At 36.3% G+C, this 26,488-nt stretch overlaps 4 protein-coding genes across 4 annotated transcripts in view; all 4 read left to right on the top strand.

Annotated features, from left to right (window-relative positions):
* Positions 1-26,488, top strand: part of LOC145913897 (serine/threonine-protein kinase/endoribonuclease IRE1-like) — a 95,135-nt gene that overhangs the window by 25,405 nt on the left and 43,242 nt on the right. The gene's annotated exons all lie outside the window — the stretch shown is intronic.
* LOC145913306 (uncharacterized) lies at positions 5,831-8,994 on the top strand. The gene is made up of 5 exons (XM_083000920.1): positions 5,831-5,967; positions 6,321-6,430; positions 6,900-7,053; positions 7,257-7,437; positions 7,651-8,994. Exons 1-5 carry the CDS (start codon positions 5,907-5,909, stop codon positions 7,826-7,828), a joined length of 684 nt encoding a protein of 227 aa, XP_082857046.1. The 5' UTR covers positions 5,831-5,906; the 3' UTR covers positions 7,829-8,994.
* LOC145913307 (uncharacterized) lies at positions 14,397-17,560 on the top strand. Its single transcript, XM_083000921.1, has 5 exons — positions 14,397-14,533; positions 14,887-14,996; positions 15,466-15,619; positions 15,823-16,003; positions 16,217-17,560. The coding sequence occupies exons 1-5, from the start codon at positions 14,473-14,475 to the stop codon at positions 16,392-16,394; spliced, it is 684 nt and encodes a 227-aa protein (XP_082857047.1). The 5' UTR covers positions 14,397-14,472; the 3' UTR covers positions 16,395-17,560.
* On the top strand, positions 22,963-26,126 carry LOC145913310 (uncharacterized). Its single transcript, XM_083000924.1, has 5 exons — positions 22,963-23,099; positions 23,453-23,562; positions 24,032-24,185; positions 24,389-24,569; positions 24,783-26,126. Exons 1-5 carry the CDS (start codon positions 23,039-23,041, stop codon positions 24,958-24,960), a joined length of 684 nt encoding a protein of 227 aa, XP_082857050.1. The 5' UTR covers positions 22,963-23,038; the 3' UTR covers positions 24,961-26,126.

A 26,488-nucleotide genomic window follows, 5' to 3' on the forward strand; every position in this document is an offset into this window, starting at 1 on the left:
TACAAATAGAACCGATGACGTACAGCCAACCAGGAAACAACCTCACAGTTACTGGACCCGTGCTGTCAACACGTGACGCGCAAGTTCAGCTTTGGTAGATGTGCCAAGTGCGCGACTCTGAATTATCGCTGCGCATTTGCTTTTGATTACCTTAAATTTAGTAGGAACCCAGCAAACTAAACAAGCCTTACTTTTGATTTAATCGGAACAGGGAAATATAAACATAATTTTTACGGTCGACTGAACACACGTGCGCTTTGATTTGTTTGTAAACACGGAAGCTTTTCTTGAGACAGATAATGAAATAAACAAATTAACGGAAACAGCAATGGTGTTTGATAATTGCACCAAAGAGAAGCTGGGCGATAAAACCATTTTCCAGTCGACAAAACTTCAAACGTAAATAACTTTGCAGTTTCGTAACGGATTTCGATAATTTTTACACAAGTTGTATAGAATTGTGTAACCAGAGGGATGTTAGTTGACAAAAAAAAATCGCCAGTTAATAAAACTTTGAACGCGGGCACAGCATAACTGCTTCAGCTAATATGAAGTTCTGCTTGCAAAGATGGTTCCTCTTTAGTGCAGCGACTGCTTTATTACAAAACATGTTTTTCGGCGCAGTTAGAAGTAAACTACGATTAAAAGAAAAAGGTGGTGTTTGTATGTTCACGAATTCTGTGTGTGGCATCTTATTTTTGCAAGTGATAAAAACGTTGTATAATATTCAATGAATTAAATAATAACAACATGCTACCCATGGTTGATATTAGGTAGAGTTCTTGAGGAATATAATGTCATTAGGGGAAATTTACTCCAAATTTGACCTTTTGTCAATTCACAACATAAAGCCATGGTGGGAAACACTTCGAACCTTCACCACTGCAGCAATGATTGGATCAAGTCTGTTTTTGCTCTACAAAGCTGACATTGAGCCATTAAGGTGTCTCCCTCTTAACAGCAGTGATATTCCATCATTTACAAATGCCAAAATGTTGTTTGTAAATGAACAATGTAAAGAGGAAGGCAATTTTTTTCTGCTTAACTTCTGGTGGATTTCAATGTTGATATCGGTTTGGTTGTATGGGGCAATGAATTTTTGGGAGCACATTCCTGTGATAATCAATGAAGTCGCCAAATTCAGAAAATTGTTTGATATTGTGTCTGGGTTTGGAGATTCAGTTGATGACCTGGTCATGCTAGTGACAACTCCTAATACGTCAGACACATCAGAAATTGAGCGGGAAAGAAGAAAAGAGGGTCAAAAGATTGTGAAAGCTTTGTTCAAACAACCAGAACAAAATAGTTTTTGGAAACCTGAACAGGAAATCTTGATAGAAAATATGCACAAGAATATTGTGCAGGATTTTTCTGCCTTTTCCCTCCTTGATATCAGTGCAAAGAGTGGGGCAGATGTAACCTTTCCATTGACATACACAAAAAGAGAGAGATGTGTTTACCTTAAAGACATCATCAACCTTGATAATCTTTTTACTGAACCCTCATTACACGAAATGGAGCATTTGGAAATTTGGGAAGAGGATATGTCCCTAAAGCTGGGAACTCTAATATCCAAAATACGTCAAGGACACAAAATTAGAGATATTTCAAAACTTGACTCCGCTTCTTCTGACATTTTGCGTGGACTTTATGATGAATGGTCAACTGAATTTACCCACATGCCTGCAAATAGATGTGATGTGTTATGTCAACTATTTTCACTTCGTCAAATTGAGAATCTACGAAAACTAAAAGAAGAAGTCTTAGACCTGCAAACAACAAGTAAAGATATTCTTAGGGATATTCAAGCTGATGCCGTGTCAAAGTTATGTCTGTTGCGCAACCAAGAGGAGTTGACAAGTTTGGAAAAAATGCGTCACTTAATATACATTACAGATCCTACTGATCAATTGCCAGGATGGCAGCAATATGAGGAAGTCAAGGGTTACACCAAAACCCGCGATGATGTTGAAGGAGATAAGATTGGCCGTGCATTTAATGTTCAACCACCAATCATGAGTGATTTTTTTAATAAACATCGCCAACAGCACGAAGACAAACTTTATTTACTTATGGACTCTTTGAAAAAGGAAAGCCTTTTGAAACAACTTGAATCCATTCGTGAGTTGCCACCTCAAGAACAGTTATATCAGCTTTTTGAACACAGTGAGCAACCTGGTCCATCAAATGACAATTTAAATTTGATAGACAACATTCGAATTGTGGATGGATACAAACAACTTCTTGCACTACTACAGATTGTAATAGCTGACCAGCTGGCAAATACTGTTAATAATGAAAATGCAAATAGCGAAGCTTATAAACCACACAATGACAGAAAGGTATATATAACAAACTGGTACTTATTTAGAAATACATTATCGGGTCTAATTGCCTTGGGTGGGATCATTTTGTTTTTATTTTTTTTTAGCCAACCAATATCAGATTTCACATGCAGTGATTCCTACACATGCATCTACCGTTCTTTCAGAATGGCACAAGCCATTGCTATAATACAAAGCATTTTTATGGGCTTTCTACTTTTCATCCTCAATGTTTTTACGATGAAAGTTTTGTGTCAAAAAAACAAATCTGACAGAAACTTCCTTCTGTGGTTATGTAAAAACAGTGGAGAAACAAAAAATGTAGAAGTCTTCAAAAAACTTACTGCTGGTGTTGAGGAAAACGGTTTAGGGATAATTCAAAGGCTGCATAAACATATGATTTTAGCTGCAAGAGAAAATGATATTGGTTTCTTTCAATTTTACATAGAAGTTTCAAATAAAGGCATTCGTGACTTTTTGAATAGCAAGTTTGTCAAAAATAACACTGATGATGCGATTGATAAAACAATTTCCTCATTGCAACGCTTAGGTACTAAATCACTAACACCAGCAACAACACAAAAAATTCCACAAAATCCATGTAAAAAATGTCTACCATTTGGTTCGTGTTGTAATCGAAAATCCACGAATTCCAATCGTTCAAATCAGGACACCCAATCAATTGATGGTGTAAACGATCAGGAAATCGAACCATTTAATACTTCACAAGTGTAGCAAATTTTTAGAATGTTTGTGTGTCTCATTTCCATATTCCCATTCTTTCATTGTACTGTACTTCGATAGTATGATTTTGTTATGCTGCAAAATTAAATGTGAAAAAGAGACAAACCACATTTATTTATGTATGAATCTTGTCACATTATTTCCTGTGTATTCATAAAATGTGACTTTTTCTCAATCATTTTTGTGTTGCTGGCTATTTTTAAATATTTTATGATTTTTGCAAAATCTACGGTTTTCTTTTTCAAACCTGGCAAATGTAAAAAATATTTTGCATATTACCTCGTGTTATTTGCCAAGCAGTAACTTTGTAAGTTCCACATGCCAACACATTACATATTGCATTTTATGATTGTCTGTACAAATAAAACCATTTGCATATTGTATTCATTGTTTTTATTCCTCTAGTGACAATAGATTCGCAGAGAGTAGAACATCAGCCATGGTCATGAGGCATTTCCCATGGTGGAAGCACAATATATGCGAAGTATCCGGTACACATTTATGCATCGAAAGTCAAACCTAAAAAAGTCGTAAGGGTTATCCAGTCAGGCGCCCATGTAAAGAAGGAAGATTTTGAATGTTACATATCAAACCGTATTGGGATGCTTCATTCCTACAATTGCATCTACCATTCTTTCACAACGTTATGGGTGTTTGTCATTATACAAGAAATTCTAATGGCATTTCAAGCATCAGCCTGTTTACTATCTTTGATAGAACTCTTGTTTCAAAAAAACATGTCGGACACCAGGTTTCTTCTCTGGCTTTGTGAAAGCAGCGGAGAAAAGAAAAATGTAAAAGTTTTCAAACAAATTCAATCTGGCATTGAAGAAAATGTCCATGTGATAGTTGACGGGTTGCTTAAAAATATGGTTACAGCGACACATGCTAACGACATACATTTTTTCGAATTCTACATGGATATCACAAGCAAAAACATTGATGAATTTTTATGCAGTGATTTTGTTCGATTTAATACCAATATTGCAGCTGCTAAAACAATATCTGTATTGGAGCTCCTAAAAACCCAGCCCTCACAAAAACCTAAAAAAAGGAACACATTTCTTTGTTTTTTCTGCTTTTGCTTAAATCCCATGACAATTATGAGTAACATAAATTCCCCAGAAAATTATGAAGAACTGTTATAGTTTCTGCAAAAAACTGCAAGCTTGTATCTTCTTGTGTGCATTATTGTGTGTTGTTCTTCTTACAAACGTATGTATGTATATGTTTTCGTGTGGTTAATTGTGTTTTGTTAAGGCTAGCTGCACCTTAGTGTTTTTGAATGCTGTTCACACGCTCCGCTGGCTGTGTCATTTGCTTTCTGTCTTTCGCTTTGTTAGGCTTGTGATATGCAGCAGCAGTGGCCTACCATTATAACAACACGTCTGAAGCTGACCAAACGTTGCTGTCAGAGGGTGTTTAGAAACGTATTGCATCTTTGTTTTAAAATAAAAAGATGTTGCTGTAATTTATGCTTGTGTATGCTCGCTTGTATCAAATTGTGTTTCAAATGCTCAAAATAAAAAACAAACGTATGTATGTATATCTTTTAATGTGCTTAATCCATTGTGTCCGGATTTGCCCCGTTAAAAGCCTGACTATAAATATCCAGGTGAAAAAAGTAAATTCTGTTCTATTCTACTGAATACGTTCCGTTTCATTTAAATGAGCTATGCTACACACAACGATCCATTTTGGTTGTCAATAACGAATCTATATTTAAGATGCCACAATTCTCTGGTATTTTCCAAGTTCTGACAATCGTACCGATTTGTGAATGTAAGTACATTAATACTCAAGAGATGACAATGGTACGATTTGTCTACGGAGTTAGGCCGGCACAGCACCATAGCCTTCCGGTTAACAATTATTGGGACCCTGGCGTTAGCGCAACCTGCAGTGCATTGCCTTGTAATTTGCTTTCTTGCACCCTCATATTTAATCACCGACTGCCTTTTCAGTCAGCAAGTCGTTTTTTTTCAATTGTTGCCAATAAACTTTTTAAAACATTTAAAACATGTCGTTAATAAGAATGAACAGAAATGTGGACTCACCTTGTAAAAACATCGGTAAATTTAGTGACGTAAAACGTCAACAAAAACATAAAACGTCTAAACTTCAGTTGGTAGAGGATGAAGGTTGATTGTTATAAGTGACATGACGGAAATCCACAACAACAACTTCCACGTTTGTTTCATAACCATCTGTAGGCATTATATACTATATTGTGTTAAGCGACGATCAATCAACAGGGAATATGTTATGGTGACAATTGACAGCTTAGAAGAATGAATAATAACGAAAAGTAGGCTACTTATTTCATAACTTTCTTCAAATAGACCACGTCCCAATAATTAAGTGCATAGTTGATGGCTGCGGATGATGTATTTCATTAGGAATTTATACATGTGACGCGGTTGCAGTGAATATAACCCAGTGTTAGATTGAGGCCCTGCTGTCTAAAGCAAATTGTGACACGCGGCATAGAAATACACAAGTAGTGCGGCCACCAAGAATAAGGGTAAAAACACTAAAAAACATTTACCTCATAAAGCTGTGAAGGTGGCGTGGATTTTGGTTGGCCATGAGACACATGCTTTGTTTGCGGAATGGAGTTTGCCCAGTTTGCCGAATTGTAAAGAAGTGATAAAAATGGACAAGGGTGTGGACAGTTGCAGATTTGTAGCGTTTTGTTGAAAAACCGATCTGTATCATCAACAATCCTAATGTCAGGAAATTTAAGCTTGGGGACTTCAGCTGATATTGTCAACGTTGCCAATATTTCCAATAGCTTTCACTAACTTTAAAGATAGTGACTAAGGTGAGAGAAGAAAGATGAAGAATATTGCACCAATGCTATTGCTGTCACTTTCTTCTTTCTTGCTTTTCAGCAAAGGTAAAAAATGCATGATTTTTAACCGTAGTTTAACTTACAAAAACGTTTGCACTAAATATGAGGAGCATTATAGGAATTTGGTCATTGTTTAATAGTGAGTGTAGTCACAGTGGGCAAACTTGGCACTAAATATGCTCATATTTTGTGATTGGTCAAATTCGGCTACTATGTAACCCAGAGTTTCTCAAGGATAAAATTCCCAGCGGGGTTTTCCGGGGGCCACGAACGTTTTTTGTACTGACTGCATTGCATTAAAATTCGTTTTTACGGAATACGTCACAGATCGGGCCCAATAGCTCTGTGGGTGACATTGCAAAGTAAGACCACGATGTAACATCTTGAATGTTTCACAGCAAGAATTTACCATGGAGCTTTTACGCTGGACACGTTTTCTTCGACCTCCAAACTCAACATAACAGTTGTGTACGAAATGTGTTTCAGCATTCCGCCTCTACACGTTGAGGTAAAACTTATGTGTATTAATTCATGATTTTGGGAAATTAAAATGAATTTTGATTTAATTTCCGCTTGCAATATTGCGACGTTTTATTATGTTTTTTTGTCAACTCTAACGCAAATCCTTTTTTCGAGGAAATTTAGAAACTTTACAAAATAAAACACACAGTATGCAAATTAAACTGCAGTTATTTTTTATACCTCTGCACTAAACTGAGAGTTCGGATTTTTAAGTAAGGGACATTTGCCTCACTGTAGGGAAATGTTGAGGCTTTGCTATTTAGGTCTCTGGCATATTTCGGCGCAACGATGGAACTAATAGAAGCTTGTCACGCATGATAGAAAATCAAGATTTGTGAGCAAGATAGCGTGGGTTCAAGTCCCAGTGTGGTAAAAAACAGACATAATTAATCCAAAACAGATTTAAGAGACAAATGTCAACCGGCCGAAATTAACATAGGGGTTTTAAATTTTAGGCAGTTCCAGTCGCAAGTTCATCACTTACGTTTGAGTTGGATGTTTACAAAATCAAGGCTCTCTCGTTTGAAGGTGAACTTATAAGAACTGATCAAGCGACCGGATGGAATTTCACAACTGTTACCGTTTCATGGAAGGCTTTTTTCCTTTCAGGTGTGCATTATTGTACTTTTACAATGTTGTTATAGCAATAACTTTATGGATTACGCAAGTTTATAGGCATGAAGAAATAAACAATGAAACAACTTGTTGATGTTTGAATTTGGCTTGGATCTCAAACGATCCCTTAAAAACTGTTTCGCCAACGTAGAGTAGCCTATAATTCAGAATAATTAACACATTTAACGTAATACAAGGTAGCAACAACTTCCTTTATTTCTACCGGAATTCTGCTAATCTGACTTGGGCTTCGGCACGGAAATTCTGCAATACCACTTTACCAAATGGCGACATCTGCTCGAGTACGCAAATTTGCACCAAATACAACAGAGTCAGAATAATGCTATTCACGTACGGATCCCATTGGGCGCCCATCAGGTACGTTATAATGTTGTTATGTTGTTGGATTATGCAAGAGATGAAATTAGCTCTTTGAAATGTTCAAGCGACTATTTACTGATTGTTGTGTAAAAACCATCCAAAGCCGAAACTATTCTGAATCTTTCTTTGTTCAGGCTGTGATGTAATACATTATTGTGTAACTTAGTTAGTTTCTATGTACACTGCTGAAAATACAACGTTTTCGTACAGTAATGCCACTGATGACTGGGTGCAGTTGGGCAAAGGGAACAACCTTTGCAAAAGCTTAACATCTCTTAATCAAACGGCAGTTTGGAGCAACACCACTGGTCCGTGCCCTCCCTACAATACGACATTTGATCCCTGCCATCTCAAAGGCCACGTTTTTTGTTGCGGACCGGCTCAATAATAGCCCTGAAAGGCCACATTATACTGTAAAAATTTTATTGGATGGTTTTTAAGAGGAACTTAATTTACAAACATATGAAAAAGAATATGATATTCTGTAAACTCTTCTGCAAGGAACAATTTACTTTAAGAGCAGTTTACTTTAACTCTACCACATCGTCACATTGGATATAACATGTGCTTTCGTTTAATGCATACCTAACAATAGAGGAGTTACATGGGAAATTATTGTAATACGTATAATGTTAATATTATTTCGAAAACAGAATCCGAAATAAACATTGAGGTAATAAATTGCCTTTTGTAAAAAGTACAAATTTCTTTAATTCTGTGCCGTCGGTATTATACCAGCAAGTAGAAGAGAATATTTTTTTGTGCCAGTGTTTATATAACTTAAAATACTTTTCACCTTTTAATGATGCAACTGTACATACGAACAAGACAAGAAATTTTGCGTTGAAATAATAGCCAAATTCTGTGATAATAATATGTAATAAGAAACATGTTCCACATACTCTGATTGAAGCAACCCTTTGCATGAATATTTCCAAATACATCACTACATGGCGTTTTATATCCGGTTTGATTTCTTCCTTGTTCTCCAATGTTCTTTTTGTTGGTAGCTTTTACGTTTGTGTGGTATGAAACAAAAACTCTGCCTTCGGTCTGTCAGAGAGAGGCCAGTTAAACTACCAAGCCCAGTGTAACTTCAAACATGAATGCAGAGAAATATGCGTGATACAAATAGAACCGATGACGTACAGCCAACCAGGAAACAACCTCACAGTTACTGGACCCGTGCTGTCAACACGTGACGCGCAAGTTCAGCTTTGGTAGATGTGCCAAGTGCGCGACTCTGAATTATCGCTGCGCATTTGCTTTTGATTACCTTAAATTTAGTAGGAACCCAGCAAACTAAACAAGCCTTACTTTTGATTTAATCGGAACAGGGAAATATAAACATAATTTTTACGGTCGACTGAACACACGTGCGCTTTGATTTGTTTGTAAACACGGAAGCTTTTCTTGAGACAGATAATGAAATAAACGAATTAACGGAAACAGCAATGGTGTTTGATAATTGCACCAAAGAGAAGCTGGGCGATAAAACCATTTTCCAGTCGACAAAACTTCAAACGTAAATAACTTTGCAGTTTCGTAACGGATTTCGATAATTTTTACACAAGTTGTATAGAATTGTGTAACCAGAGGGATGTTAGTTGACAAAAAAAAATCGCCAGTTAATAAAACTTTGAACGCGGGCACAGCATAACTGCTTCAGCTAATATGAAGTTCTGCTTGCAAAGATGGTTCCTCTTTAGTGCAGCGACTGCTTTATTACAAAACATGTTTTTCGGCGCAGTTAGAAGTAAACTACGATTAAAAGAAAAAGGTGGTGTTTGTATGTTCACGAATTCTGTGTGTGGCATCTTATTTTTGCAAGTGATAAAAACGTTGTATAATATTCAATGAATTAAATAATAACAACATGCTACCCATGGTTGATATTAGGTAGAGTTCTTGAGGAATATAATGTCATTAGGGGAAATTTACTCCAAATTTGACCTTTTGTCAATTCACAACATAAAGCCATGGTGGGAAACACTTCGAACCTTCACCACTGCAGCAATGATTGGATCAAGTCTGTTTTTGCTCTACAAAGCTGACATTGAGCCATTAAGGTGTCTCCCTCTTAACAGCAGTGATATTCCATCATTTACAAATGCCAAAATGTTGTTTGTAAATGAACAATGTAAAGAGGAAGGCAATTTTTTTCTGCTTAACTTCTGGTGGATTTCAATGTTGATATCGGTTTGGTTGTATGGGGCAATGAATTTTTGGGAGCACATTCCTGTGATAATCAATGAAGTCGCCAAATTCAGAAAATTGTTTGATATTGTGTCTGGGTTTGGAGATTCAGTTGATGACCTGGTCATGCTAGTGACAACTCCTAATACGTCAGACACATCAGAAATTGAGCGGGAAAGAAGAAAAGAGGGTCAAAAGATTGTGAAAGCTTTGTTCAAACAACCAGAACAAAATAGTTTTTGGAAACCTGAACAGGAAATCTTGATAGAAAATATGCACAAGAATATTGTGCAGGATTTTTCTGCCTTTTCCCTCCTTGATATCAGTGCAAAGAGTGGGGCAGATGTAACCTTTCCATTGACATACACAAAAAGAGAGAGATGTGTTTACCTTAAAGACATCATCAACCTTGATAATCTTTTTACTGAACCCTCATTACACGAAATGGAGCATTTGGAAATTTGGGAAGAGGATATGTCCCTAAAGCTGGGAACTCTAATATCCAAAATACGTCAAGGACACAAAATTAGAGATATTTCAAAACTTGACTCCGCTTCTTCTGACATTTTGCGTGGACTTTATGATGAATGGTCAACTGAATTTACCCACATGCCTGCAAATAGATGTGATGTGTTATGTCAACTATTTTCACTTCGTCAAATTGAGAATCTACGAAAACTAAAAGAAGAAGTCTTAGACCTGCAAACAACAAGTAAAGATATTCTTAGGGATATTCAAGCTGATGCCGTGTCAAAGTTATGTCTGTTGCGCAACCAAGAGGAGTTGACAAGTTTGGAAAAAATGCGTCACTTAATATACATTACAGATCCTACTGATCAATTGCCAGGATGGCAGCAATATGAGGAAGTCAAGGGTTACACCAAAACCCGCGATGATGTTGAAGGAGATAAGATTGGCCGTGCATTTAATGTTCAACCACCAATCATGAGTGATTTTTTTAATAAACATCGCCAACAGCACGAAGACAAACTTTATTTACTTATGGACTCTTTGAAAAAGGAAAGCCTTTTGAAACAACTTGAATCCATTCGTGAGTTGCCACCTCAAGAACAGTTATATCAGCTTTTTGAACACAGTGAGCAACCTGGTCCATCAAATGACAATTTAAATTTGATAGACAACATTCGAATTGTGGATGGATACAAACAACTTCTTGCACTACTACAGATTGTAATAGCTGACCAGCTGGCAAATACTGTTAATAATGAAAATGCAAATAGCGAAGCTTATAAACCACACAATGACAGAAAGGTATATATAACAAACTGGTACTTATTTAGAAATACATTATCGGGTCTAATTGCCTTGGGTGGGATCATTTTGTTTTTATTTTTTTTTAGCCAACCAATATCAGATTTCACATGCAGTGATTCCTACACATGCATCTACCGTTCTTTCAGAATGGCACAAGCCATTGCTATAATACAAAGCATTTTTATGGGCTTTCTACTTTTCATCCTCAATGTTTTTACGATGAAAGTTTTGTGTCAAAAAAACAAATCTGACAGAAACTTCCTTCTGTGGTTATGTAAAAACAGTGGAGAAACAAAAAATGTAGAAGTCTTCAAAAAACTTACTGCTGGTGTTGAGGAAAACGGTTTAGGGATAATTCAAAGGCTGCATAAACATATGATTTTAGCTGCAAGAGAAAATGATATTGGTTTCTTTCAATTTTACATAGAAGTTTCAAATAAAGGCATTCGTGACTTTTTGAATAGCAAGTTTGTCAAAAATAACACTGATGATGCGATTGATAAAACAATTTCCTCATTGCAACGCTTAGGTACTAAATCACTAACACCAGCAACAACACAAAAAATTCCACAAAATCCATGTAAAAAATGTCTACCATTTGGTTCGTGTTGTAATCGAAAATCCACGAATTCCAATCGTTCAAATCAGGACACCCAATCAATTGATGGTGTAAACGATCAGGAAATCGAACCATTTAATACTTCACAAGTGTAGCAAATTTTTAGAATGTTTGTGTGTCTCATTTCCATATTCCCATTCTTTCATTGTACTGTACTTCGATAGTATGATTTTGTTATGCTGCAAAATTAAATGTGAAAAAGAGACAAACCACATTTATTTATGTATGAATCTTGTCACATTATTTCCTGTGTATTCATAAAATGTGACTTTTTCTCAATCATTTTTGTGTTGCTGGCTATTTTTAAATATTTTATGATTTTTGCAAAATCTACGGTTTTCTTTTTCAAACCTGGCAAATGTAAAAAATATTTTGCATATTACCTCGTGTTATTTGCCAAGCAGTAACTTTGTAAGTTCCACATGCCAACACATTACATATTGCATTTTATGATTGTCTGTACAAATAAAACCATTTGCATATTGTATTCATTGTTTTTATTCCTCTAGTGACAATAGATTCGCAGAGAGTAGAACATCAGCCATGGTCATGAGGCATTTCCCATGGTGGAAGCACAATATATGCGAAGTATCCGGTACACATTTATGCATCGAAAGTCAAACCTAAAAAAGTCGTAAGGGTTATCCAGTCAGGCGCCCATGTAAAGAAGGAAGATTTTGAATGTTACATATCAAACCGTATTGGGATGCTTCATTCCTACAATTGCATCTACCATTCTTTCACAACGTTATGGGTGTTTGTCATTATACAAGAAATTCTAATGGCATTTCAAGCATCAGCCTGTTTACTATCTTTGATAGAACTCTTGTTTCAAAAAAACATGTCGGACACCAGGTTTCTTCTCTGGCTTTGTGAAAGCAGCGGAGAAAAGAAAAATGTAAAAGTTTTCAAACAAATTCAATCTGGCATTGAAGAAAATGTCCATGTGATAGTTGACGGGTTGCTTAAAAATATGGTTACAGCGACACATGCTAACGACATACATTTTTTCGAATTCTACATGGATATCACAAGCAAAAACATTGATGAATTTTTATGCAGTGATTTTGTTCGATTTAATACCAATATTGCAGCTGCTAAAACAATATCTGTATTGGAGCTCCTAAAAACCCAGCCCTCACAAAAACCTAAAAAAAGGAACACATTTCTTTGTTTTTTCTGCTTTTGCTTAAATCCCATGACAATTATGAGTAACATAAATTCCCCAGAAAATTATGAAGAACTGTTATAGTTTCTGCAAAAAACTGCAAGCTTGTATCTTCTTGTGTGCATTATTGTGTGTTGTTCTTCTTACAAACGTATGTATGTATATGTTTTCGTGTGGTTAATTGTGTTTTGTTAAGGCTAGCTGCACCTTAGTGTTTTTGAATGCTGTTCACACGCTCCGCTGGCTGTGTCATTTGCTTTCTGTCTTTCGCTTTGTTAGGCTTGTGATATGCAGCAGCAGTGGCCTACCATTATAACAACACGTCTGAAGCTGACCAAACGTTGCTGTCAGAGGGTGTTTAGAAACGTATTGCATCTTTGTTTTAAAATAAAAAGATGTTGCTGTAATTTATGCTTGTGTATGCTCGCTTGTATCAAATTGTGTTTCAAATGCTCAAAATAAAAAACAAACGTATGTATGTATATCTTTTAATGTGCTTAATCCATTGTGTCCGGATTTGCCCCGTTAAAAGCCTGACTATAAATATCCAGGTGAAAAAAGTAAATTCTGTTCTATTCTACTGAATACGTTCCGTTTCATTTAAATGAGCTATGCTACACACAACGATCCATTTTGGTTGTCAATAACGAATCTATATTTAAGATGCCACAATTCTCTGGTATTTTCCAAGTTCTGACAATCGTACCGATTTGTGAATGTAAGTACATTAATACTCAAGAGATGACAATGGTACGATTTGTCTACGGAGTTAGGCCGGCACAGCACCATAGCCTTCCGGTTAACAATTATTGGGACCCTGGCGTTAGCGCAACCTGCAGTGCATTGCCTTGTAATTTGCTTTCTTGCACCCTCATATTTAATCACCGACTGCCTTTTCAGTCAGCAAGTCGTTTTTTTTCAATTGTTGCCAATAAACTTTTTAAAACATTTAAAACATGTCGTTAATAAGAATGAACAGAAATGTGGACTCACCTTGTAAAAACATCGGTAAATTTAGTGACGTAAAACGTCAACAAAAACATAAAACGTCTAAACTTCAGTTGGTAGAGGATGAAGGTTGATTGTTATAAGTGACATGACGGAAATCCACAACAACAACTTCCACGTTTGTTTCATAACCATCTGTAGGCATTATATACTATATTGTGTTAAGCGACGATCAATCAACAGGGAATATGTTATGGTGACAATTGACAGCTTAGAAGAATGAATAATAACGAAAAGTAGGCTACTTATTTCATAACTTTCTTCAAATAGACCACGTCCCAATAATTAAGTGCATAGTTGATGGCTGCGGATGATGTATTTCATTAGGAATTTATACATGTGACGCGGTTGCAGTGAATATAACCCAGTGTTAGATTGAGGCCCTGCTGTCTAAAGCAAATTGTGACACGCGGCATAGAAATACACAAGTAGTGCGGCCACCAAGAATAAGGGTAAAAACACTAAAAAACATTTACCTCATAAAGCTGTGAAGGTGGCGTGGATTTTGGTTGGCCATGAGACACATGCTTTGTTTGCGGAATGGAGTTTGCCCAGTTTGCCGAATTGTAAAGAAGTGATAAAAATGGACAAGGGTGTGGACAGTTGCAGATTTGTAGCGTTTTGTTGAAAAACCGATCTGTATCATCAACAATCCTAATGTCAGGAAATTTAAGCTTGGGGACTTCAGCTGATATTGTCAACGTTGCCAATATTTCCAATAGCTTTCACTAACTTTAAAGATAGTGACTAAGGTGAGAGAAGAAAGATGAAGAATATTGCACCAATGCTATTGCTGTCACTTTCTTCTTTCTTGCTTTTCAGCAAAGGTAAAAAATGCATGATTTTTAACCGTAGTTTAACTTACAAAAACGTTTGCACTAAATATGAGGAGCATTATAGGAATTTGGTCATTGTTTAATAGTGAGTGTAGTCACAGTGGGCAAACTTGGCACTAAATATGCTCATATTTTGTGATTGGTCAAATTCGGCTACTATGTAACCCAGAGTTTCTCAAGGATAAAATTCCCAGCGGGGTTTTCCGGGGGCCACGAACGTTTTTTGTACTGACTGCATTGCATTAAAATTCGTTTTTACGGAATACGTCACAGATCGGGCCCAATAGCTCTGTGGGTGACATTGCAAAGTAAGACCACGATGTAACATCTTGAATGTTTCACAGCAAGAATTTACCATGGAGCTTTTACGCTGGACACGTTTTCTTCGACCTCCAAACTCAACATAACAGTTGTGTACGAAATGTGTTTCAGCATTCCGCCTCTACACGTTGAGGTAAAACTTATGTGTATTAATTCATGATTTTGGGAAATTAAAATGAATTTTGATTTAATTTCCGCTTGCAATATTGCGACGTTTTATTATGTTTTTTTGTCAACTCTAACGCAAATCCTTTTTTCGAGGAAATTTAGAAACTTTACAAAATAAAACACACAGTATGCAAATTAAACTGCAGTTATTTTTTATACCTCTGCACTAAACTGAGAGTTCGGATTTTTAAGTAAGGGACATTTGCCTCACTGTAGGGAAATGTTGAGGCTTTGCTATTTAGGTCTCTGGCATATTTCGGCGCAACGATGGAACTAATAGAAGCTTGTCACGCATGATAGAAAATCAAGATTTGTGAGCAAGATAGCGTGGGTTCAAGTCCCAGTGTGGTAAAAAACAGACATAATTAATCCAAAACAGATTTAAGAGACAAATGTCAACCGGCCGAAATTAACATAGGGGTTTTAAATTTTAGGCAGTTCCAGTCGCAAGTTCATCACTTACGTTTGAGTTGGATGTTTACAAAATCAAGGCTCTCTCGTTTGAAGGTGAACTTATAAGAACTGATCAAGCGACCGGATGGAATTTCACAACTGTTACCGTTTCATGGAAGGCTTTTTTCCTTTCAGGTGTGCATTATTGTACTTTTACAATGTTGTTATAGCAATAACTTTATGGATTACGCAAGTTTATAGGCATGAAGAAATAAACAATGAAACAACTTGTTGATGTTTGAATTTGGCTTGGATCTCAAACGATCCCTTAAAAACTGTTTCGCCAACGTAGAGTAGCCTATAATTCAGAATAATTAACACATTTAACGTAATACAAGGTAGCAACAACTTCCTTTATTTCTACCGGAATTCTGCTAATCTGACTTGGGCTTCGGCACGGAAATTCTGCAATACCACTTTACCAAATGGCGACATCTGCTCGAGTACGCAAATTTGCACCAAATACAACAGAGTCAGAATAATGCTATTCACGTACGGATCCCATTGGGCGCCCATCAGGTACGTTATAATGTTGTTATGTTGTTGGATTATGCAAGAGATGAAATTAGCTCTTTGAAATGTTCAAGCGACTATTTACTGATTGTTGTGTAAAAACCATCCAAAGCCGAAACTATTCTGAATCTTTCTTTGTTCAGGCTGTGATGTAATACATTATTGTGTAACTTAGTTAGTTTCTATGTACACTGCTGAAAATACAACGTTTTCGTACAGTAATGCCACTGATGACTGGGTGCAGTTGGGCAAAGGGAACAACCTTTGCAAAAGCTTAACATCTCTTAATCAAACGGCAGTTTGGAGCAACACCACTGGTCCGTGCCCTCCCTACAATACGACATTTGATCCCTGCCATCTCAAAGGCCACGTTTTTTGTTGCGGACCGGCTCAATAATAGCCCTGAAAGGCCACATTATACTGTAAAAATTTTATTGGATGGTTTTTAAGAGGAACTTAATTTACAAACATATGAAAAAGAATATGATATTCTGTAAACTCTTCTGCAAGGAACAATTTACTTTAAGAGCAGTTTACTTTAACTCTACCACATCGTCACATTGGATATAACATGTGCTTTCGTTTAATGCATACCTAACAATAGAGGAGTTACATGGGAAATTATTGTAATACGTATAATGTTAATATTATTTCGAAAACAGAATCCGAAATAAACATTGAGGTAATAAATTGCCTTTTGTAAAAAGTACAAATTTCTTTAATTCTGTGCCGTCGGTATTATACCAGCAAGTAGAAGAGAATATTTTTTTGTGCCAGTGTTTATATAACTTAAAATACTTTTCACCTTTTAATGATGCAACTGTACATACGAACAAGACAAGAAATTTTGCGTTGAAATAATAGCCAAATTCTGTGATAATAATATGTAATAAGAAACATGTTCCACATACTCTGATTGAAGCAACCCTTTGCATGAATATTTCCAAATACATCACTACATGGCGTTTTATATCCGGTTTGATTTCTTCCTTGTTCTCCAATGTTCTTTTTGTTGGTAGCTTTTACGTTTGTGTGGTATGAAACAAAAACTCTGCCTTCGGTCTGTCAGAGAGAGGCCAGTTAAACTACCAAGCCCAGTGTAACTTCAAACATGAATGCAGAGAAATATGCGTGATACAAATAGAACCGATGACGTACAGCCAACCAGGAAACAACCTCACAGTTACTGGACCCGTGCTGTCAACACGTGACGCGCAAGTTCAGCTTTGGTAGATGTGCCAAGTGCGCGACTCTGAATTATCGCTGCGCATTTGCTTTTGATTACCTTAAATTTAGTAGGAACCCAGCAAACTAAACAAGCCTTACTTTTGATTTAATCGGAACAGGGAAATATAAACATAATTTTTACGGTCGACTGAACACACGTGCGCTTTGATTTGTTTGTAAACACGGAAGCTTTTCTTGAGACAGATAATGAAATAAACGAATTAACGGAAACAGCAATGGTGTTTGATAATTGCACCAAAGAGAAGCTGGGCGATAAAACCATTTTCCAGTCGACAAAACTTCAAACGTAAATAACTTTGCAGTTTCGTAACGGATTTCGATAATTTTTACACAAGTTGTATAGAATTGTGTAACCAGAGGGATGTTAGTTGACAAAAAAAAATCGCCAGTTAATAAAACTTTGAACGCGGGCACAGCATAACTGCTTCAGCTAATATGAAGTTCTGCTTGCAAAGATGGTTCCTCTTTAGTGCAGCGACTGCTTTATTACAAAACATGTTTTTCGGCGCAGTTAGAAGTAAACTACGATTAAAAGAAAAAGGTGGTGTTTGTATGTTCACGAATTCTGTGTGTGGCATCTTATTTTTGCAAGTGATAAAAACGTTGTATAATATTCAATGAATTAAATAATAACAACATGCTACCCATGGTTGATATTAGGTAGAGTTCTTGAGGAATATAATGTCATTAGGGGAAATTTACTCCAAATTTGACCTTTTGTCAATTCACAACATAAAGCCATGGTGGGAAACACTTCGAACCTTCACCACTGCAGCAATGATTGGATCAAGTCTGTTTTTGCTCTACAAAGCTGACATTGAGCCATTAAGGTGTCTCCCTCTTAACAGCAGTGATATTCCATCATTTACAAATGCCAAAATGTTGTTTGTAAATGAACAATGTAAAGAGGAAGGCAATTTTTTTCTGCTTAACTTCTGGTGGATTTCAATGTTGATATCGGTTTGGTTGTATGGGGCAATGAATTTTTGGGAGCACATTCCTGTGATAATCAATGAAGTCGCCAAATTCAGAAAATTGTTTGATATTGTGTCTGGGTTTGGAGATTCAGTTGATGACCTGGTCATGCTAGTGACAACTCCTAATACGTCAGACACATCAGAAATTGAGCGGGAAAGAAGAAAAGAGGGTCAAAAGATTGTGAAAGCTTTGTTCAAACAACCAGAACAAAATAGTTTTTGGAAACCTGAACAGGAAATCTTGATAGAAAATATGCACAAGAATATTGTGCAGGATTTTTCTGCCTTTTCCCTCCTTGATATCAGTGCAAAGAGTGGGGCAGATGTAACCTTTCCATTGACATACACAAAAAGAGAGAGATGTGTTTACCTTAAAGACATCATCAACCTTGATAATCTTTTTACTGAACCCTCATTACACGAAATGGAGCATTTGGAAATTTGGGAAGAGGATATGTCCCTAAAGCTGGGAACTCTAATATCCAAAATACGTCAAGGACACAAAATTAGAGATATTTCAAAACTTGACTCCGCTTCTTCTGACATTTTGCGTGGACTTTATGATGAATGGTCAACTGAATTTACCCACATGCCTGCAAATAGATGTGATGTGTTATGTCAACTATTTTCACTTCGTCAAATTGAGAATCTACGAAAACTAAAAGAAGAAGTCTTAGACCTGCAAACAACAAGTAAAGATATTCTTAGGGATATTCAAGCTGATGCCGTGTCAAAGTTATGTCTGTTGCGCAACCAAGAGGAGTTGACAAGTTTGGAAAAAATGCGTCACTTAATATACATTACAGATCCTACTGATCAATTGCCAGGATGGCAGCAATATGAGGAAGTCAAGGGTTACACCAAAACCCGCGATGATGTTGAAGGAGATAAGATTGGCCGTGCATTTAATGTTCAACCACCAATCATGAGTGATTTTTTTAATAAACATCGCCAACAGCACGAAGACAAACTTTATTTACTTATGGACTCTTTGAAAAAGGAAAGCCTTTTGAAACAACTTGAATCCATTCGTGAGTTGCCACCTCAAGAACAGTTATATCAGCTTTTTGAACACAGTGAGCAACCTGGTCCATCAAATGACAATTTAAATTTGATAGACAACATTCGAATTGTGGATGGATACAAACAACTTCTTGCACTACTACAGATTGTAATAGCTGACCAGCTGGCAAATACTGTTAATAATGAAAATGCAAATAGCGAAGCTTATAAACCACACAATGACAGAAAGGTATATATAACAAACTGGTACTTATTTAGAAATACATTATCGGGTCTAATTGCCTTGGGTGGGATCATTTTGTTTTTATTTTTTTTTAGCCAACCAATATCAGATTTCACATGCAGTGATTCCTACACATGCATCTACCGTTCTTTCAGAATGGCACAAGCCATTGCTATAATACAAAGCATTTTTATGGGCTTTCTACTTTTCATCCTCAATGTTTTTACGATGAAAGTTTTGTGTCAAAAAAACAAATCTGACAGAAACTTCCTTCTGTGGTTATGTAAAAACAGTGGAGAAACAAAAAATGTAGAAGTCTTCAAAAAACTTACTGCTGGTGTTGAGGAAAACGGTTTAGGGATAATTCAAAGGCTGCATAAACATATGATTTTAGCTGCAAGAGAAAATGATATTGGTTTCTTTCAATTTTACATAGAAGTTTCAAATAAAGGCATTCGTGACTTTTTGAATAGCAAGTTTGTCAAAAATAACACTGATGATGCGATTGATAAAACAATTTCCTCATTGCAACGCTTAGGTACTAAATCACTAACACCAGCAACAACACAAAAAATTCCACAAAATCCATGTAAAAAATGTCTACCATTTGGTTCGTGTTGTAATCGAAAATCCACGAATTCCAATCGTTCAAATCAGGACACCCAATCAATTGATGGTGTAAACGATCAGGAAATCGAACCATTTAATACTTCACAAGTGTAGCAAATTTTTAGAATGTTTGTGTGTCTCATTTCCATATTCCCATTCTTTCATTGTACTGTACTTCGATAGTATGATTTTGTTATGCTGCAAAATTAAATGTGAAAAAGAGACAAACCACATTTATTTATGTATGAATCTTGTCACATTATTTCCTGTGTATTCATAAAATGTGACTTTTTCTCAATCATTTTTGTGTTGCTGGCTATTTTTAAATATTTTATGATTTTTGCAAAATCTACGGTTTTCTTTTTCAAACCTGGCAAATGTAAAAAATATTTTGCATATTACCTCGTGTTATTTGCCAAGCAGTAACTTTGTAAGTTCCACATGCCAACACATTACATATTGCATTTTATGATTGTCTGTACAAATAAAACCATTTGCATATTGTATTCATTGTTTTTATTCCTCTAGTGACAATAGATTCGCAGAGAGTAGAACATCAGCCATGGTCATGAGGCATTTCCCATGGTGGAAGCACAATATATGCGAAGTATCCGGTACACATTTATGCATCGAAAGTCAAACCTAAAAAAGTCGTAAGGGTTATCCAGTCAGGCGCCCATGTAAAGAAGGAAGATTTTGAATGTTACATATCAAACCGTATTGGGATGCTTCATTCCTACAATTGCATCTACCATTCTTTCACAACGTTATGGGTGTTTGTCATTATACAAGAAATTCTAATGGCATTTCAAGCATCAGCCTGTTTACTATCTTTGATAGAACTCTTGTTTCAAAAAAACATGTCGGACACCAGGTTTCTTCTCTGGCTTTGTGAAAGCAGCGGAGAAAAGAAAAATGTAAAAGTTTTCAAACAAATTCAATCTGGCATTGAAGAAAATGTCCATGTGATAGTTGACGGGTTGCTTAAAAATATGGTTACAGCGACACATGCTAACGACATACATTTTTTCGAATTCTACATGGATATCACAAGCAAAAACATTGATGAATTTTTATGCAGTGATTTTGTTCGATTTAATACCAATATTGCAGCTGCTAAAACAATATCTGTATTGGAGCTCCTAAAAACCCAGCCCTCACAAAAACCTAAAAAAAGGAACACATTTCTTTGTTTTTTCTGCTTTTGCTTAAATCCCATGACAATTATGAGTAACATAAATTCCCCAGAAAATTATGAAGAACTGTTATAGTTTCTGCAAAAAACTGCAAGCTTGTATCTTCTTGTGTGCATTATTGTGTGTTGTTCTTCTTACAAACGTATGTATGTATATGTTTTCGTGTGGTTAATTGTGTTTTGTTAAGGCTAGCTGCACCTTAGTGTTTTTGAATGCTGTTCACACGCTCCGCTGGCTGTGTCATTTGCTTTCTGTCTTTCGCTTTGTTAGGCTTGTGATATGCAGCAGCAGTGGCCTACCATTATAACAACACGTCTGAAGCTGACCAAACGTTGCTGTCAGAGGGTGTTTAGAAACGTATTGCATCTTTGTTTTAAAATAAAAAGATGTTGCTGTAATTTATGCTTGTGTATGCTCGCTTGTATCAAATTGTGTTTCAAATGCTCAAAATAAAAAACAAACGTATGTATGTATATCTTTTAATGTGCTTAATCCATTGTGTCCGGATTTGCCCCGTTAAAAGCCTGACTATAAATATCCAGGTGAAAAAAGTAAATTCTGTTCTATTCTACTGAATACGTTCCGTTTCATTTAAATGAGCTATGCTACACACAACGATCCATTTTGGTTGTCAATAACGAATCTATATTTAAGATGCCACAATTCTCTGGTATTTTCCAAGTTCTGACAATCGTACCGATTTGTGAATGTAAGTACATTAATACTCAAGAGATGACAATGGTACGATTTGTCTACGGAGTTAGGCCGGCACAGCACCATAGCCTTCCGGTTAACAATTATTGGGACCCTGGCGTTAGCGCAACCTGCAGTGCATTGCCTTGTAATTTGCTTTCTTGCACCCTCATATTTAATCACCGACTGCCTTTTCAGTCAGCAAGTCGTTTTTTTTCAATTGTTGCCAATAAACTTTTTAAAACATTTAAAACATGTCGTTAATAAGAATGAACAGAAATGTGGACTCACCTTGTAAAAACATCGGTAAATTTAGTGACGTAAAACGTCAACAAAAACATAAAACGTCTAAACTTCAGTTGGTAGAGGATGAAGGTTGATTGTTATAAGTGACATGACGGAAATCCACAACAACAACTTCCACGTTTGTTTCATAACCATCTGTAGGCATTATATACTATATTGTGTTAAGCGACGATCAATCAACAGGGAATATGTTATGGTGACAATTGACAGCTTAGAAGAATGAATAATAACGAAAAGTAGGCTACTTATTTCATAACTTTCTTCAAATAGACCACGTCCCAATAATTAAGTGCATAGTTGATGGCTGCGGATGATGTATTTCATTAGGAATTTATACATGTGACGCGGTTGCAGTGAATATAACCCAGTGTTAGATTGAGGCCCTGCTGTCTAAAGCAAATTGTGACACGCGGCATAGAAATACACAAGTAGTGCGGCCACCAAGAATAAGGGTAAAAACACTAAAAAACATTTACCTCATAAAGCTGTGAAGGTGGCGTGGATTTTGGTTGGCCATGAGACACATGCTTTGTTTGCGGAATGGAGTTTGCCCAGTTTGCCGAATTGTAAAGAAGTGATAAAAATGGACAAGGGTGTGGACAGTTGCAGATTTGTAGCGTTTTGTTGAAAAACCGATCTGTATCATCAACAATCCTAATGTCAGGAAATTTAAGCTTGGGGACTTCAGCTGATATTGTCAACGTTGCCAATATTTCCAATAGCTTTCACTAACTTTAAAGATAGTGACTAAGGTGAGAGAAGAAAGATGAAGAATATTGCACCAATGCTATTGCTGTCACTTTCTTCTTTCTTGCTTTTCAGCAAAGGTAAAAAATGCATGATTTTTAACCGTAGTTTAACTTACAAAAACGTTTGCACTAAATATGAGGAGCATTATAGGAATTTGGTCATTGTTTAATAGTGAGTGTAGTCACAGTGGGCAAACTTGGCACTAAATATGCTCATATTTTGTGATTGGTCAAATTCGGCTACTATGTAACCCAGAGTTTCTCAAGGATAAAATTCCCAGCGGGGTTTTCCGGGGGCCACGAACGTTTTTTGTACTGACTGCATTGCATTAAAATTCGTTTTTACGGAATACGTCACAGATCGGGCCCAATAGCTCTGTGGGTGACATTGCAAAGTAAGACCACGATGTAACATCTTGAATGTTTCACAGCAAGAATTTACCATGGAGCTTTTACGCTGGACACGTTTTCTTCGACCTCCAAACTCAACATAACAGTTGTGTACGAAATGTGTTTCAGCATTCCGCCTCTACACGTTGAGGTAAAACTTATGTGTATTAATTCATGATTTTGGGAAATTAAAATGAATTTTGATTTAATTTCCGCTTGCAATATTGCGACGTTTTATTATGTTTTTTTGTCAACTCTAACGCAAATCCTTTTTTCGAGGAAATTTAGAAACTTTACAAAATAAAACACACAGTATGCAAATTAAACTGCAGTTATTTTTTATACCTCTGCACTAAACTGAGAGTTCGGATTTTTAAGTAAGGGACATTTGCCTCACTGTAGGGAAATGTTGAGGCTTTGCTATTTAGGTCTCTGGCATATTTCGGCGCAACGATGGAACTAATAGAAGCTTGTCACGCATGATAGAAAATCAAGATTTGTGAGCAAGATAGCGTGGGTTCAAGTCCCAGTGTGGTAAAAAACAGACATAATTAATCCAAAACAGATTTAAGAGACAAATGTCAACCGGCCGAAATTAACATAGGGGTTTTAAATTTTAGGCAGTTCCAGTCGCAAGTTCATCACTTACGTTTGAGTTGGATGTTTACAAAATCAAGGCTCTCTCGTTTGAAGGTGAACTTATAAGAACTGATCAAGCGACCGGATGGAATTTCACAACTGTTACCGTTTCATGGAAGGCTTTTTTCCTTTCAGGTGTGCATTATTGTACTTTTACAATGTTGTTATAGCAATAACTTTATGGATTACGCAAGTTTATAGGCATGAAGAAATAAACAATGAAACAACTTGTTGATGTTTGAATTTGGCTTGGATCTCAAACGATCCCTTAAAAACTGTTTCGCCAACGTAGAGTAGCCTATAATTCAGAATAATTAACACATTTAACGTAATACAAGGTAGCAACAACTTCCTTTATTTCTACCGGAATTCTGCTAATCTGACTTGGGCTTCGGCACGGAAATTCTGCAATACCACTTTACCAAATGGCGACATCTGCTCGAGTACGCAAATTTGCACCAAATACAACAGAGTCAGAATAATGCTATTCACGTACGGATCCCATTGGGCGCCCATCAGGTACGTTATAATGTTGTTATGTTGTTGGATTATGCAAGAGATGAAATTAGCTCTTTGAAATGTTCAAGCGACTATTTACTGATTGTTGTGTAAAAACCATCCAAAGCCGAAACTATTCTGAATCTTTCTTTGTTCAGGCTGTGATGTAATACATTATTGTGTAACTTAGTTAGTTTCTATGTACACTGCTGAAAATACAACGTTTTCGTACAGTAATGCCACTGATGACTGGGTGCAGTTGGGCAAAGGGAACAACCTTTGCAAAAGCTTAACATCTCTTAATCAAACGGCAGTTTGGAGCAACACCACTGGTCCGTGCCCTCCCTACAATACGACATTTGATCCCTGCCATCTCAAAGGCCACGTTTTTTGTTGCGGACCGGCTCAATAATAGCCCTGAAAGGCCACATTATACTGTAAAAATTTTATTGGATGGTTTTTAAGAGGAACTTAATTTACAAACATATGAAAAAGAATATGATATTCTGTAAACTCTTCTGCAAGGAACAATTTACTTTAAGAGCAGTTTACTTTAACTCTACCACATCGTCACATTGGATATAACATGTGCTTTCGTTTAATGCATACCTAACAATAGAGGAGTTACATGGGAAATTATTGTAATACGTATAATGTTAATATTATTTCGAAAACAGAATCCGAAATAAACATTGAGGTAATAAATTGCCTTTTGTAAAAAGTACAAATTTCTTTAATTCTGTGCCGTCGGTATTATACCAGCAAGTAGAAGAGAATATTTTTTTGTGCCAGTGTTTATATAACTTAAAATACTTTTCACCTTTTAATGATGCAACTGTACATACGAACAAGACAAGAAATTTTGCGTTGAAATAATAGCCAAATTCTGTGATAATAATATGTAATAAGAAACATGTTCCACATACTCTGATTGAAGCAACCCTTTGCATGAATATTTCCAAATACATCACTACATGGCGTTTTATATCCGGTTTGATTTCTTCCTTGTTCTCCAATGTTCTTTTTGTTGGTAGCTTTTACGTTTGTGTGGTATGAAACAAAAACTCTGCCTTCGGTCTGTCAGAGAGAGGCCAGTTAAACTACCAAGCCCAGTGTAACTTCAAACATGAATGCAGAGAAATATGCGTGATACAAATAGAACCGATGACGTACAGCCAACCAGGAAACAACCTCACAGTTACTGGACCCGTGCTGTCAACACGTGACGCGCAAGTTCAGCTTTGGTAGATGTGCCAAGTGCGCGACTCTGAATTATCGCTGCGCATTTGCTTTTGATTACCTTAAATTTAGTAGGAACCCAGCAAACTAAACAAGCCTTACTTTTGATTTAATCGGAACAGGGAAATATAAACATAATTTTTACGGTCGACTGAACACACGTGCGCTTTGATTTGTTTGTAAACACGGAAGCTTTTCTTGAGACAGATAATGAAATAAACGAATTAACGGAAACAGCAATGGTGTTTGATAATTGCACCAAAGAGAAGCTGGGCGATAAAACCATTTTCCAGTCGACAAAACTTCAAACGTAAATAACTTTGCAGTTTCGTAACGGATTTCGATAATTTTTACACAAGTTGTATAGAATTGTGTAACCAGAGGGATGTTAGTTGACAAAAAAAAATCGCCAGTTAATAAAACTTTGAACGCGGGCACAGCATAACTGCTTCAGCTAATATGAAGTTCTGCTTGCAAAGATGGTTCCTCTTTAGTGCAGCGACTGCTTTATTACAAAACATGTTTTTCGGCGCAGTTAGAAGTAAACTACGATTAAAAGAAAAAGGTGGTGTTTGTATGTTCACGAATTCTGTGTGTGGCATCTTATTTTTGCAAGTGATAAAAACGTTGTATAATATTCAATGAATTAAATAATAACAACATGCTACCCATGGTTGATATTAGGTAGAGTTCTTGAGGAA

Source organism: Ascidia mentula, chromosome 9 (genome assembly GCF_947561715.1).
Source record: "Ascidia mentula chromosome 9, kaAscMent1.1, whole genome shotgun sequence".
Classification (NCBI taxonomy): Eukaryota; Metazoa; Chordata; class Ascidiacea; order Phlebobranchia; family Ascidiidae; genus Ascidia; species Ascidia mentula.

Excerpts from the sequence above, each read along its gene's own strand:
- LOC145913307 (XM_083000921.1), top strand. The coding sequence starts at position 14,473 with ATGAAGAATATTGCACCAATGCTATTGCTGTCACTTTCTTCTTTCTTG. Across the intron at positions 14,534-14,886 it reads TTTCTTGCTTTTCAGCAAAG|CAAGAATTTACCATGGAGCT; the intron begins GTAAAAAATGCA and ends AATGTTTCACAG. Across the intron at positions 15,620-15,822 it reads GAAGGCTTTTTTCCTTTCAG|GTAGCAACAACTTCCTTTAT; the intron begins GTGTGCATTATT and ends ACGTAATACAAG.
- LOC145913306 (XM_083000920.1), top strand. The coding sequence starts at position 5,907 with ATGAAGAATATTGCACCAATGCTATTGCTGTCACTTTCTTCTTTCTTG. Across the intron at positions 5,968-6,320 it reads TTTCTTGCTTTTCAGCAAAG|CAAGAATTTACCATGGAGCT; the intron begins GTAAAAAATGCA and ends AATGTTTCACAG. Across the intron at positions 6,431-6,899 it reads TTCCGCCTCTACACGTTGAG|GCAGTTCCAGTCGCAAGTTC; the intron begins GTAAAACTTATG and ends TTTAAATTTTAG.
- LOC145913310 (XM_083000924.1), top strand. The coding sequence starts at position 23,039 with ATGAAGAATATTGCACCAATGCTATTGCTGTCACTTTCTTCTTTCTTG. Across the intron at positions 23,563-24,031 it reads TTCCGCCTCTACACGTTGAG|GCAGTTCCAGTCGCAAGTTC; the intron begins GTAAAACTTATG and ends TTTAAATTTTAG. Across the intron at positions 24,570-24,782 it reads TCCCATTGGGCGCCCATCAG|TAATGCCACTGATGACTGGG; the intron begins GTACGTTATAAT and ends GTTTTCGTACAG.